At 36.8% G+C, this 14,453-nt stretch overlaps 1 protein-coding gene across 1 annotated transcript; it reads right to left on the bottom strand.

Annotated features, from left to right (window-relative positions):
- Positions 1–309: 309 nt before the first annotated feature.
- On the bottom strand, positions 310–13,437 carry LOC121300221 (neuronal acetylcholine receptor subunit beta-2-like). Its single transcript, XM_041228753.1, has 5 exons — positions 13,300–13,437; positions 12,634–12,678; positions 5,678–5,787; positions 2,059–3,007; positions 310–546 (listed from the first exon to the last, which is right to left on the bottom strand). The coding sequence occupies exons 2-5, from the start codon at positions 12,658–12,660 to the stop codon at positions 397–399; spliced, it is 1,236 nt and encodes a 411-aa protein (XP_041084687.1). The 5' UTR covers positions 12,661–12,678; positions 13,300–13,437; the 3' UTR covers positions 310–396.
- Positions 13,438–14,453: the final 1,016 nt, after the last annotated feature.

Raw genomic sequence — 14,453 nt, 5'->3', positions numbered from 1 at the left:
TAACACATTTTACTCCAGTACAAATATGGTCTATGCAAACCACACAGATGTAAAGTGTCTTTAGTTGTCTTTGCAGTTGCTACAGGTCAGTGTTTTCTTTGGGTTTAGCAATCTAGCAACTTTTCAAGAATTCATAGTTAATTGATTTTTCACTTTGCTAAATAAAATTTTAAAAAAAAAACTGATACCTTGACATGCTAGGCAAACCATACAGTTTATTATTTATATAATGAGTAAATTGTGATTAAATTAAAAAAAAAAATGTATTTTGTTATTTGAATAAAAAAAAATATATATAGTGCTATCAGAAGTAGTCCTGAGTTGCTTCTGAGCATGTGACCTTTTTGTAAACGTTACAATTGGTATCTGGTTGCAGTGTTTCAATACAGGGGGCAATTACTCGCCATCAGCCATACTTGGAGTGTTGTAATTCTGAAACAAAGGCTGAAGAAAAAGTCCAACTGTTCCAACCACGCAGACAAAAACAAATATCCACAAGAAAAGACGATCAATAACCATGGCAACATATTTCCAGTCCTCAATTATCTAAAAAAAAAAAGAAAAAAGAAAAAGAAAACAAACATTTATTATCATTTCCTTCCTTCATATTACGTTCACTAGGCAGGGCAATGTCTGGTGAGTGACAGAGGGCATTAGTAGGTAGAATTTGGCCTTGGGGTCCCACCCTTTCCTAACAAAGCCACCCTCATTGCCATACCTCCTGAATTTCACCACGGTTATAAGAAATTCACATACTGGCAAAACAGGGAGAGATATGGTTTTACATTAAACAGGTGGCAATACTAAGATACACCTCAATTTATATTCATTAAATAGACCTCAGAAACTGTATTTGTATTTTGTTGTCAAATGCCTCTGTCCTGGGTCATCTGATTTACATTTTAAGCAGTTTCACATAGCTAACCATTTTACTTATGTTAAATGTGTTTGCACTATTTTGCTTTTCTCCCAAAAGTGTACAGTAGATTTTAATGCTGACCCTTAATCTTTATTGTGGCTTTAAAAAAGAACAAAACAACAAAAACTATGGTGACTGAAATTATTTAATTATAACACTGCATAGGATGCCCCAAACTGGTAATTATCAGTTGCTGTTTTTCAATATTTTAAAAGCCTCTGTAAGGATAGCTCTCTAGTCATGTCCAGGTACTTGTAAAACTGCCAGAGTAGGCAGGCTTTCTCCTCTTTCACATGTTTAGAGGCATTGAGAGGAGGTGGCATGTTTTTCTTTGGTATTTTTTACTTGGGTCAAACGGCTGCACAACAAAATCAAAAATATAAAAAACAATATTAAAGATGTTTTTTAATATTAACCTGGGTTAGGGCTGGATACTAACTAATCCAGGAGCCAAACTTAACCAGTCAGCAGATCTGACTCCCTGTTTAGAATCAGTGTTCTGCGGTCATTCGGCCATTTTGATGACATGAATATTCACTTGGAGGTATGCATCTTGTACATCTTGCTTCCCCAATAAAACCACTGGATTGTCATTGTAGTGAAACACCACTGTCAATAAAGATCCCCTAAAAGGGCATTTGATGTTCATTCTTTTAGTTTTTTCCCCACTGTCCCCTTATCTTTTTATGATTTTTGTAATGATACCATATCGTGCAGTGTGAGTGTTTTTCTTTATTCTTTGATAAGTCGGTATTAAAGTGCTTTCACCAACTCTTCAGTTCTACGCTAGACCACTAAAAGTGTCTTTGCAGAAAAGTGCCAGAGCCATCTAGTAATTTAGAGGGAAATAACGTTTCTTTTAGTTTTGTAGGTGATGCACTGCTGTGCACAAGATGGATCATTTTCTTACTAAAATAAAAACAGTTTTGCTCATCTATATTACATTATATATGTCTATGACTAGCAACCAAACTGAAAAGTATCTCCTGAACTCAGAGTTAAAGGATTAACAAAGACCTGAAAATTGCAGATTGAATACATCATAAAAAATTAAGGGGACAGTAAAAAAAAAAAAAAAAAACCCTAACCTCTTCCTGAGTTTTTGATTAAGAAATAAGCAAAAAGACAACAAAACTCACACTTTGATCATCATCCTCGGTTTTCATGTGTTCAGCAATAAACCGCACCCCCTCAACAGCCTCTTCGACATCAGGGTTGCATTTAATGGTCATTCTCTTCCTGAACTCTGTGCTATCAGGTATGTCACTTATTTTCCAGCCATACTTCTTGGCAGAATCTTCATTGACATAAAACGACTCACCATCACTTTTGTCTACTTTAGGATCAGGGTAAGATTTCCGTTGCTTTATACGCATTCTCTCTCGTATATTTGTATCTGGCCTCTTCATGAATAATAAAGCTGGCAGCTTTTCTATAAACACCCTCTTTACCCACTGTGGCATTGTATGAGTGCTCGGTGACCGATGATGAATGTTCAGCACACAGACACTAGTGACAATGGAAAAAGTCACCAGCACCATGGTAAACATCAGGTATTTACCTATAAGTGGGACATCTAGTGATGTTGGTGGAACAATCTTTGAGATTAGCAGCAAAAATACAGTTAAAGCAAGAAGGACTGAAATGCATAGTGTCATTTTTTCACCACAGTCTGATGGAAGATAAAATACCAAAATTGCCAGCGAAGTTATAAGCACACAAGGAATAATCAAGTTGATGGTATAAAACAATGGCTTTCTCTTAATAATGAAATCATAAGTAATGTCCACATACGTTGGGTCTTCAGGGTTTTCATTTTTTCTCCCTGGTAGAGAAACAATGTCCCATTCTCCACTAGGGGTGAAGTCGTCTCTGCTTGCAAAATCACTTGTTAAAACCAGGTCAATTTCAGTATGATCATAGGTCCAGGAGCAGAACTTCATTGTGCAGTTTTGTTGATCGAAAGGAAAATGCTTGACTTCAATCTTGCATGCACTCTTATAGATGGCCGGGGGAAGCCAAAAAACATCACCATTGTTAGATACGACCGCGTTGCAATAAAAGGATACTTCATAGTTTCCATCAGCACTTTAAAGGAACAGAAAACATTTTAAATTACAAATGTATTTCTGATTAACTTTATTTTAACAACATTGTCTGCCCTGAGATGGAATTTATTAAACATACTGAAGGACTGAAGGTTCCCTGAAATAGAAATGTAACCATTACCGTATGGGCATTTACCTCCTAAAGACCCGAAAGCTGAATAAGATATGGCAAAGCTGCTTGACGAGCCTGTGACGCAGTCATGGCCTGAACCCTGAACTCATAAAAACACTGTGGTAACAGACTGCAGCATCATTTTTGCTTCAAGCCTTCTGCAATCATGGATGCAGCGACCTTGAAGGTTAATGGTTACATTTCTATTTCAGGAAACCAGGGTTATGATAATAACCTAACTTTCCCTTTCAAGTATGAAATGTAACCATTACCATGTGGGGGAGTGTACCAGAGCAGTCACAAGGGCAATATTGCAGAATGACTGGAATGCTACAAGGCTAAGCCAAGAAGCTGCCTTGTGCAATACCATACAGAACCCCAATAACAAGTAGCTAGAGCTAAGAAATTGAGGGAGAAACTCACCTCTATGCCTGTGTTGTAAGGATTGACTGAGAAGCTACCCTTAACACTGTAGAACCTAGCAAAGGTAGGGGGACTAGCTCACACTGCTGCACTGCAAATATCCTTGACAGATGTACCCTGCAATAAAGCCCAAGAAGTTGCAAGGCCCCTGGTGGAATTACGTTGCTTGATCCCTGGGATGGAGCGACTCAAGATGCTGGCTTCACACGGGGCACAAGGCCGCAGTGAGATGCAACAAACAACAGGCTGTAGTGCACAAATGCTCTTAATTAGTAAAACTTACACAGTGATGATTTTTAATATTACATATAATTTGTGTAAAACACAATAAATGTGAAACATATAGCATAAAAAGTAAAAAGTACTTCTTTGAAACAGCTCTCCTGGCAAGTCAGTTCTTGAAAGGAAAAATGGCGTTGAGGTCTGTGACCACAGCGTTTTTATGTCCTCGGGGGCGGGCCATGACTGTGTCACAGACTCGTCGAACAGCTTTGGTATATCTTATCAAAATTAGAACATACCACATACATAACATCTGCACATCTTAGTTACTGTCCAGAAAATATCTTTAAGACTAAAAAGTGAGACAGACCAACCTCACTTAAAATCAGTATGGTACAAAAGATAAAAGAGAAGTCACCGTAGAGGGGTGTGTGCAGAAACATTTAAACTCTGGGTTATTTAAACGCGGTATTCCAACAGACACCTTAGTGACCATGAAAGCTGCCCAAAATATATGTGATATTAATAAATAAAAAAGGTTTGTGTAGCCTTTATGTGGATATGCACTTAAAAGTAGCTGCATACTATGTGACACTCAGTGATAGGTGTAAGCTTAAAGCATTACAGGATACATTTATTTTAATAAGTAAATACATTTTACTTGATTCCTCAGGCGCTCTGTTTACTGTCATAGTTATTTGAAACTTGCCCAGGGGGTCTATAAATGACACACGTGGGTGCCTCATGCACTTGTCACATCAGTGGAACTCGATGTCCAAATCACACAGCAAAAACACAGGCTAGAGTCCTGCATCGGGTCGAGTCCTGCAAAAGCGGGTCGGAATGTGAACTTTTTCGCAGTTTGCGGTTCGGGTTCGGGTCTGAATTTGAATCACCTAAAACGTTTTCTGTCCTTTCAGTGTACTCGTCTGTAACCCTTTCCCAAATAACGTATTAGACGGTAAATGTACCGGTATTTCCTGCACTAAAGCAGGATGCGATTAGGGAGGAGTCAGCTGACTAAGCAGTGTTGTTCTCGTTTGTTTGATAAGTAGCAAGATCCTTTTATCACGTCTCCTTGGTGATATAAAAAATGTCAGTGGATCGAGGTGAAACAAAAGATAGAGCAGGGTTTATGTCATGGAGTGGATAATAGTTTGAGAGGTAAATCAGAAGTGTGGAATTATTTTGGAATCAGCGAATGAAAATAATAAACATGTGACTTGATCCGTTGCTTGTAAAACTTGTCATTATGTTTTTTGTGAATGACAGCCACAAAACTGGTACATCATCTCTGCGAAAGAACAGGTGTTTCAACTGGTGGCACGAAAGGAATAGACAGGTATTTTATAGTAAATATGTTACAGTGTTAAAATATACCCAGACCGCTAGAGACAGCTACCACGCTGTATAGCCTATTGTGTAAACTCAATCCCTGGAGATATGGGATATGAGTGGGAGAGTCAGTTGACGCAGGCAGTAGGTAAAGGACAAATACTTGCGATTACTGCTCTCTGTACTGACTCTGAAAGTGCAGCCTCTAAATAGACCAATGCGCTCATTGAGACCCTCATTATTATAACTGCGGATCATTATTTGTGTGTATTGAGTAATTTGCATTGCTCTTAAGCTTGCATAACGTGCAGTGCAAAATAACTGCCTGGCCGCAATGCAATTTGAATTTTGCATCTGCAATTATTTGCGCTGTGCCTATACTTACATCACCGTCCAAGTTTTAAAATAGGGAAAATGGTGACTTGCCTTCTAAACAGTCAATGGCAAAGACTTACAATGTAAGTATACTGAGATACGTAACTATAAAGAAAATAGTTTCATTGGTTGGCATAACGGTCAGTGACAGAACAATGATGCATGCAATGCACACAATCTTACTTATTATATAGAATAATATCAGGTAGCCAGATGTGTTGTGAAGGGATTCTGAGTTTCTTAATGCCTTCATACTCCTGAGGATCCCACGTCAAGCGATAATCATTCCACTCCTGTGAATTAAAAATATAGTGGTAAAATGAACAAGGACTTCCCACTTAAATACTGTATTTATATACTGTATCATTTCACTGGAGAGGTTTTAATCATTGAAAAGCCTGGATAAATTAAACCTTAAGATTTGCTGACACTAATATTGAGTTAGCTGTAAAATGAGATGTATGCTTTCTATTTACTGTACAATATTTTAGTTGCAAATTTTATGAACTGCAGTAGTGATAATGATATTTCTCAACTGCATTATTTGAATCAATTTCAGTGCAATGCACCATTTAAGCCATATTCCATTCCTTATGAAAACATTATATTAAAGATTAAGTAGCTTACAATGTCATTGGAATTGCTTTTGCAATCATTTTGAGTGGATTTTGGTTCCCCAATAGTTATAATGCAAACTTTTCAATGCCAACACTTTCTAGTCAAGCTCAAAGACCGGTAACGGCACATTTAGAGAAAAAGACTTAATGTGTTGGAGCGGCAACACCAATAATGTTTGGAAACACCACAAAATAGCTGGGGTTTGTTTTATTTTGATTTGTTATTATTATTATTATTATTATTATTATTATTATTATTATTATTATTACAGTCTAACTTCATTATAACAAACACCCCCTGTGACCTGGAGAAATGTTTGTTATATCAGGTTTTTCACTATAAGGCCAAATAAAAAAAAAATGTGTGGTTTGGGTTACCCGACTCAAAATATTTTTTGCTGATAGTGGGCTACATTTTTCGATATCAATCTGAAAAAAATGTATCACTGTGCACGGCCTCGTTTTTGCTCATGTGATTTTCCAGAAGCCTTGTGCAAACAAGATCTTCAGTTTCAGAGTCTGAGCATCACTAAGTACCGGTAACTGCTCTGACGTGCCACAAATCACTGTGGACTGCTTTGTAAATACTGTATTCCGAAATTATTACAAAATGTTCGGGTCTGCTGAATAACTCTGAAAAGTCTTTACTGTTGTCATAAATAATTTTCCTCGATAGAAAACACTTAAATGTACGTGTGTGAACTGTAAAGGAATACTATAACATCGAAACCATTTCAGCTGATGCCTTTCAAATACTGTTCCACAAAAAAGTTTTCAGTTTTGTATAAAAAGCAATTACAGGAGCAGCATATCACCAGTCTATCATTAGGGTGGGTGAACATAGAGTGATCGAGTTCATCCTCTCATTCTACCATCAACTAATACAGTGCAATAGTTGTATGCCTTTCTGTTATGTAGGTATTCGCTTAAATTCAGGCCACTAGATTTCAGTTTACAAAAGCTCCCTTATTTTGAAAACTAAACGTTGACAGGTATGCAAACCCACTTTCGCAGTCAGCTATGCTCGCTGGAAGAGTTTCCACTGCAAGTATTTTTTGGTTTAGCTTTTCAGCAGCTTCATGTACCTAATCAAGGATTATAATCCTTGCACCGAATAAAACTAATGCTATGGAACGACTACCTCTAATGTTACCATGGCGACCACCCCTAAGTCACGTGAACGGGACCTAAATTAAGTTCCAAGTTATTTGGTTTAAACATCAATATTAGTAACCAGACAACCAAAGAAGCCGGGAGGTGGGAAAGTAATTAAAATACAAAAAAATAAATACATTGCATAAAATCACTTTAAAAATCAAAATATAAAATGACCTTGACAAACTGTATTCTCGGTACTCTATACAAATGTTTTACCAGTACGCAGAAATATAATTAAAATAGCCCTTTCACCCTTTGCAGGAAATTAAATCACTGTTAACACATTTTCAGAAACTCTCATATCACTAGCACGCCTGTATGTAGACATTATTTTTGAAAATGTTTCTTGTTATGGCTTATCCCAGAAGGTTGAGATGCAATGTTGGGTCTATTTACAAAGATACACATTCAATATAGAACACAGTAAAACATCACGATCCAAACGCGGGAAGCAGCATCTTCGGAAACAGGAACCATTTATTAAAAGTTAGTCCTGCCTGCAATGGACGTGCTTTGCAGAATGCTTTCATTCAGCTATACAGGCAGCCAGTGTTGCCAACTTACCGATTTTGTCGCAAGATCTAGTGGCTTTTGGATTTCCCTAGCGACAAAAACATTGTCAAAGCGACTAGTGACAAATCAAGCGACTTTCACTGCCGACAACAGGGATTTTCAGAGAAAGAAGTCGCCAGATTGTATCGTCACAACATAAGACACACGCAGCTCAATACACCACGCTTCTCTCGTCCTGAAGTAGTACAGTGGTAGCATTCTTCACGTAGTGCAGATTTCCGCAGTTCTGCACATAATCATAGAGATGCGCGTTCTTCCAAGGCTGCTGCATGACGTCACTCAACTCCACCCACAGAAATCTGTGCAGATCCTGCACAGCCCAGCACAGCTTTGAAGAGTTCCTGCGGAGCTGGTTGCGGCTGTGAACCAAAGAGATCACGAGTGACCTGCAAATAACTACTGCAAGTGCTGTCCCCTTATTAGCGGCAGCTAACTACATCAATTATTTAAACAAACATAATGCACTAAATCAGTGATAAGTGATGTATAATGTTACAATAAAATCAGTTACATCAGACTAACTCTGTATAGATTATCTGTATAGATAATCCAGAAAAATATAAATAACACGTTTATGGAAGGGTGGTAGGTTGTTCACTGACACACAGGAGACAGAAAGATGTACTTGAAACACCGCACAGATGCCCAGTTTTATTAATGCAATTTATTTGTTTCTCTGTTCAATGATTTATTTTAGTCCGCAGAAGGCGCTGTTGTCTGTGGCCTGACTACCAGCGATGATAGACAGGATCAAGGGTATATCAGTGCTGGTATACAATCAAGAGCCGGCGCATTCGCAGGTGCTCAAAAGAACAAAGACAAAAGGCGAAAGAAAAAGAGAAAATAAAACATGGTAATAAAACTACAAAATAAAGGTGCTGCACTCAGCAGCATTTCCTCGACCATCCCGTCTTTATCCACACGGCCCGGGTCTCCATCCTACGCTCACTCCCTCAGCCTGCTTCCTATACGTTTATGGGGTCTGCCCCAGGTTTCCCCTCTAGTAATATTTTATTTATTTTCTTTGGTTTCTTTCTTTTCCGACCGTTCTTGGTTCTGGAGCAGAGCTTCCGCTAGGTCGTGGTTTTGTCTTTCAGGGGCAGATATGAGGGAACAGCAGGACAGCCACTCAGAGAGAGAGAGAGCCCACACACCCTCTCTCGCACCTCTCTGTGTCACTGCCATAACCGACAAGAGGATATTGTAAGGCTGCTGCCCTCTTCATGTAGCACTATGAATGCACCAGAAGGGTCAGCACAGATCCACCTCCCCTACTACAACGTTTTAAAAATGATCGACCTTCATGAGTACTGTAATTTTAATATTGTTTATATTGGTGTTTACTCTGGTTAAGCGATTCCAAGAGGAGTGGTAAATTGTCTAGCGAATGTCTAAAGCAACTTTGAGTGGTTTCTCTAGCGACTTCCTGCTGTGTTCTGCAGCGCCCAGTGCTGTGCTGGGAAATCACAGGGTGTTTCAATTTATTGACTTTCAGATTTACAATGTTTTTTTTTTTTTTAAATGTGTACTGTATGAATACTAGTTCACTTTGACCTGGTTAATCCAACATTTTTCATTTGTCAAAATTTAAATATGACAGTTTCAGATATTAATGTTGCAAATACATAATTGCAAATCATGTTTAAGACAAACAAGGATGCATCCTTTTAAATAAAAGCTATTTAGTGTGTAAACATATGTACCATGACAATATTAGTAATGCACAAAAAACTCAATTTATGTAGGAGTTTTAAAGCTAAAACTCTGACTTGTTTCACTTAACTGTTATTTAATTGCCACATCTATTTTATTATTTTCTGAATACCATCCAGATTACAATTATTGCAGATTTGTTATTTTTAACAGGAGACTCATCTCTTTCTTTGTTTTCCTCTACTGCAAAAATTACTTTATTTGTAGCAGACTTTTTATGGCACTATTTTTTCAGTGTAGAAAAGAATGTACTGACAGTCATTAAGTGTTGCAGTAATGACGCTGCTATATTTTAGTCCCATTTGTTTCACTCCTCAGAGCTACCTGCCTATAGTATAAAACAAGGCAGGTGGGGAGTTTATTAATGAAGCTGCACCCTCAAAATGAGCCAGCTGTAAGGTGGAGAAAGGGGAGATGGTGGGAGAATGAAGCCAGATGACAGTGTAATTAATGAAAAGACCTATTAATAATGTACTCACGCTGCTTATTAAGGAAATAAAAAAAAAGTTTTACCTACCTACCTACCCTGTTTTTTTTTTCCAGCATAACCTGAACCACACTTTTTTTTTTTTTTTTTTTTGTATGGCCTAACAGGGTTTGGCAATTTGCTGTATCAGATTAATGAAGAAACACCCCAATTGAATTGAATATCTTTATACAGTATACAGTAGTTATTTCTAGTTCTACTTACTTCATATCGATAAACATTTGAACTGTATATTTTAAAGAAAACAGTAAAGAAATGAAAACAAAAGTACACTTACATGCTGAATACAGTAATTACGTGTCCTTTCTCTTGAAAAACATATCCACTGTAGATTGCTTCATATTTTTTGTGCTTTTCTCAATGCACGCTGTTTCACTTTTGTTACCGCATCATGCTTGTTGCCATGGTTGCAGTTTGTGTGAAGATGGCAATGGTTGGATACATCACACATGATTCGCACTACGGTAGGTTATCTATGAATCAGACTTATCTTCAAATTAGCCTACCAAGGTTTTTGTTTTCACTGAGAGAATAACACATTCACACTGGAGAAATTTCAGTGTCAGTTTCTACCGAGATTGTTTTATCTGGGTAGATTTTGTAAAAGAGATTCTATATAGGGCTAATTTTCATTGAAAAAAAGGTTCTTCCTGCTTGGATCATTAAAAAGGGGGTTCCTTATAAGAAGAGTTCATTATAGTGAAGATTACGCTGTATTATTATTATTATTATTATTATTATTATTATTATTATTATTATTATTATTTCTTTGTAATATTTATGACTTCTTCATATTACATACTTCCTTCTGTTTTAACCGGCATGTAAAGTGCTTTCAGATACTGTGGTATGAAAGGCACTATAGAAATAAAATAATCTGAAAATTGAAATTGAAAAAAAACGTGTAATTCCAATGACATTTGTATGTTTTAATTATCTGGGGTTTTCCAAGTCCCCTCAAATCAGTTGTGACGAAATTACCCCTAAATGTAAGTTAAGTTTAAGGGGCATACAATATGAATATTACATTTAATGTAAAGTGAACACCCGAAACCAGTGTAATTACAGAAAGGCAATTAGAGCTCTACTAAATTAAGACATGGCACTACAGCACAGTGGGAAAATAGGGATCACTATTCCTGACTACTTAAAATTTGAGATTTCACTGTATGCATTTGTATTTATTCTTAGATAACATATTTAATAATCTCTTACCTGTCACCCAAATAATGCTCTGTCTTCACTGTTATACATTATTTTAACATATTAAATAGGTAACCTTTTTTTTAACCCTTTCAAATGCAGAAACTCCAAATTCACCAAGTGGAGCCTTAACTTGTGTAATAGTCTACCTATTTGTATGACTGTTCCTGTAGTGTTTTATATATCATTACTTCACCTATAAAACTATTTTGCATACTAACTATGTGTAAAAAAGTGCTTCCTACCTCCTGTTCTTAAACTCAGATGTTTAAAGCACCCTTGTGGACTGAACAGAGCTCTCAAAATTGTGTCATACCTTCAGTCTCGTAGTGTAACCATTAACATGTCTTCTTGCAACAATTTGCCTCTAGTGAGATTAAGAAATAAATCAGTAAAAAATACTACTTGTAACAAATGTGATATTTCTTACACCTAGTAGAGGTAAGAGTGTTGCAGGAGGATGTGATAACAGAAAGGGAAAGTGTAACTATTAGGTCCCGCCCTCTCTCCCACACTCTGTCCCCAGTGGATGTACATTACATACGTCACACTTTTTCTAAGTGTATTTCTTACGGATGTATTTCCTACTGTACATCCACTAGGGGCAGAGTGTTGAGAAGAATGAATGGTTATACTCAAGTGTGCCCGCTGTACTTAAAGAGAAGACTTGTTTAAGAGCGCTCTTGAGGTTACGGGGGAGTTTAGGAAAGTCATCAGAATAGGATGACTGAAACTGAAAATAACATAGAGTCAATCTAAACAAGGAGATAAGTGCATTATTGTAGATGAGCTTTGCAACTAATTACCAGTTCTTATAGACCCATACAAAAATAAGTATGAACAACGAAAAACTTTAGTTTCCTAAAAAGCTGACTAAACAGCAGCAACTACACTAAGGCACTGCTTCAGTAGTTTTCTCCTCATTACAAATGTTGTATTTTTAAAACACAACATATACTGATTTTTTACTTTACTTTCTCCTACCTACAGGAGGTGCAATATAGTGGAGCTCAATGAATCTTATGGCTATGGCTCAAGTGACATCCTTTGGGCAGCCTTGATTTAGACAGCTTAGGTCCAAGGATTATCCTGGTTTACCTTATCGCACTGTACCTACTCAAGTGTAATTTGCAGTGACACTGCACAAAAAACAGAATGCACAGGAATTCTCCTGCCTAGCCCACAAGTGATCTGAAGTCAAGTAAGAGAACATTTTTGTACAACATTAAATTATAGTACCAGGGACAACATTTACATTATGGTCTAATTAGCTGTGACATTGTGTTGCACTTCCAGACAGAATTAAAACATCAGTATAATAGACATACCATCACTTCAAACAAAATCAATTGTATAATAAGGAAGAAGAATGCAGATATTATACCAACCTGGGTGAGCCAGACATTCGTTGTCATAATCTGTTCCCTTTCATTCTATCAAAAACAGCAAGAATACATTTGTAAGGTTTTATAGGCTTTGCAGACTGGATAATTCAGAAATACAGGAGAATCATTTCTCCTTATGAGATTAATCTAAACATGTATTTTAATTTTCCATTTGCTGTAATGTTTTATGTTGCCCCTCAACAGAGATTAACCCAAGTGGATTACTTTAATACTATCAAAGTTGTCCAAGAATCACTGAAAACAAGCAAGGTTATACTTAAAATATTCCAATTTCTTAATTTAAACATAGAAAAATAAAAATAGAATTGTTGAATATATGTGTGTGTGTGTGTGTGTGTGTGTTTGTTTACACATTACGGACACAGTGCTAGAAGAATAAGAAAATTAAAATGAAAAGCAATCTTCTGACTGCAGTGATGGTAAAACATGGAAACCCAAGCCAGATGGAAGTAAATCAAAATGATGTCCTGACATTTTAATGGTATTAGTACTTAGTCATCCATGCATAGTTGGTACTTTATATCTTTTTTTGTATCGCTTTTTAGGTTCCCTATAATTGAATATATTCATACAAGCCATTAAGTGTTACAATTAATTAAGTTATCCACATGTGGATCATCTTTTATTTCTTTCTTGCTCACTACTTACCACACTTATGAGCTGTGAAAGCGATACCTGAATCGCTATAGTTACTAACTGGCTTCTGTTTACTGCTGGCCTGATGAGCTTGTTGTATCGATCTGGGCCCAACAGGCTATTCACCAGCCGTTCTTCAGCATCAGCAGCATCAGCAGCTGGATTCAAACCAGAAAATACATCGTAAGCGTCATAAAACAACTTGGAGCAAATTTATTTGACTGTGAAAATGCACATAAATAAAAGGAAAGAACATATTAACAGAATGAAGCAGCGAACAAGAACTACAAACTCATGAATAATCCCAGATATTTAAATATTTGAAGATGAATGAATACAATAGTAATAAAAATAAATAAATAAGACTTCTCGTTTAAAGTTTGTGACACCCAAGCTGTTCCAATAAAAAATATATTTATAAAGAACCTGACCATATACTGAAAAGTGAACTAACAGCCTATTTTGTGATGATCTGGCAACAGCTGGTATAAGACTATATTCTGAAATGTAAAATAAAATCATGCAGTGGTATTAATAAGAATGCCTAAGTACTGTATAGTTTAGTTTTTTTTTTCCTATCTATTTCAAATTTAAGTCTGAATGAGTTTGAATTTAAAGTTGATCTGCATTATAAACGATGTAGCACCCCACATGATGCCACCCTGTATTCCTTCAGAACCAGTATTCACCAATATAAATCAACGTTATTTGCATCCCTCACTTTACTGCAAGCAAGATATTCATAAGTAATGAAAATGCAGAACATACCTGCGTAACCTTTGACTCATTGGGGTAGATTTTAGTCAGACATCTAAAGTTACACCTTATCTTAGACAGGCTTGTTAAAGCTGTGATTTTACAGCATGACTGTTGTAAGTTGACGTTTCTAGATGACCAGGTGTGCTGTTTGAGCACACAGATGACTAAAACCCTCAATAAGGTTACAACGGATTTAGACGACGAGCAATCAATGTGATTTTCAGAGTTTTAAGCCCATTGCACACAGCCCTACTCAAGCCATCCCAAATCATCTCATCTGTGTTTGCACAGGTTTTGCGTTTGACGTTACAATTGAGTTTTTCCCCACTGGGTGTCGCACACTGCTAAGATTGAATTAGACTGACCACAACTAGATCCTGGTGATTACTTTGCATGCAAATTTAATT

This window comes from Polyodon spathula, chromosome 1 (genome assembly GCF_017654505.1).
Source record: "Polyodon spathula isolate WHYD16114869_AA chromosome 1, ASM1765450v1, whole genome shotgun sequence".
NCBI classification, from domain to species: domain Eukaryota; kingdom Metazoa; phylum Chordata; class Actinopteri; order Acipenseriformes; family Polyodontidae; genus Polyodon; species Polyodon spathula.
The sequence above is the reverse complement of the archived record's forward strand: the minus strand, read 5'-3'. Positions and strand labels throughout refer to the sequence as shown.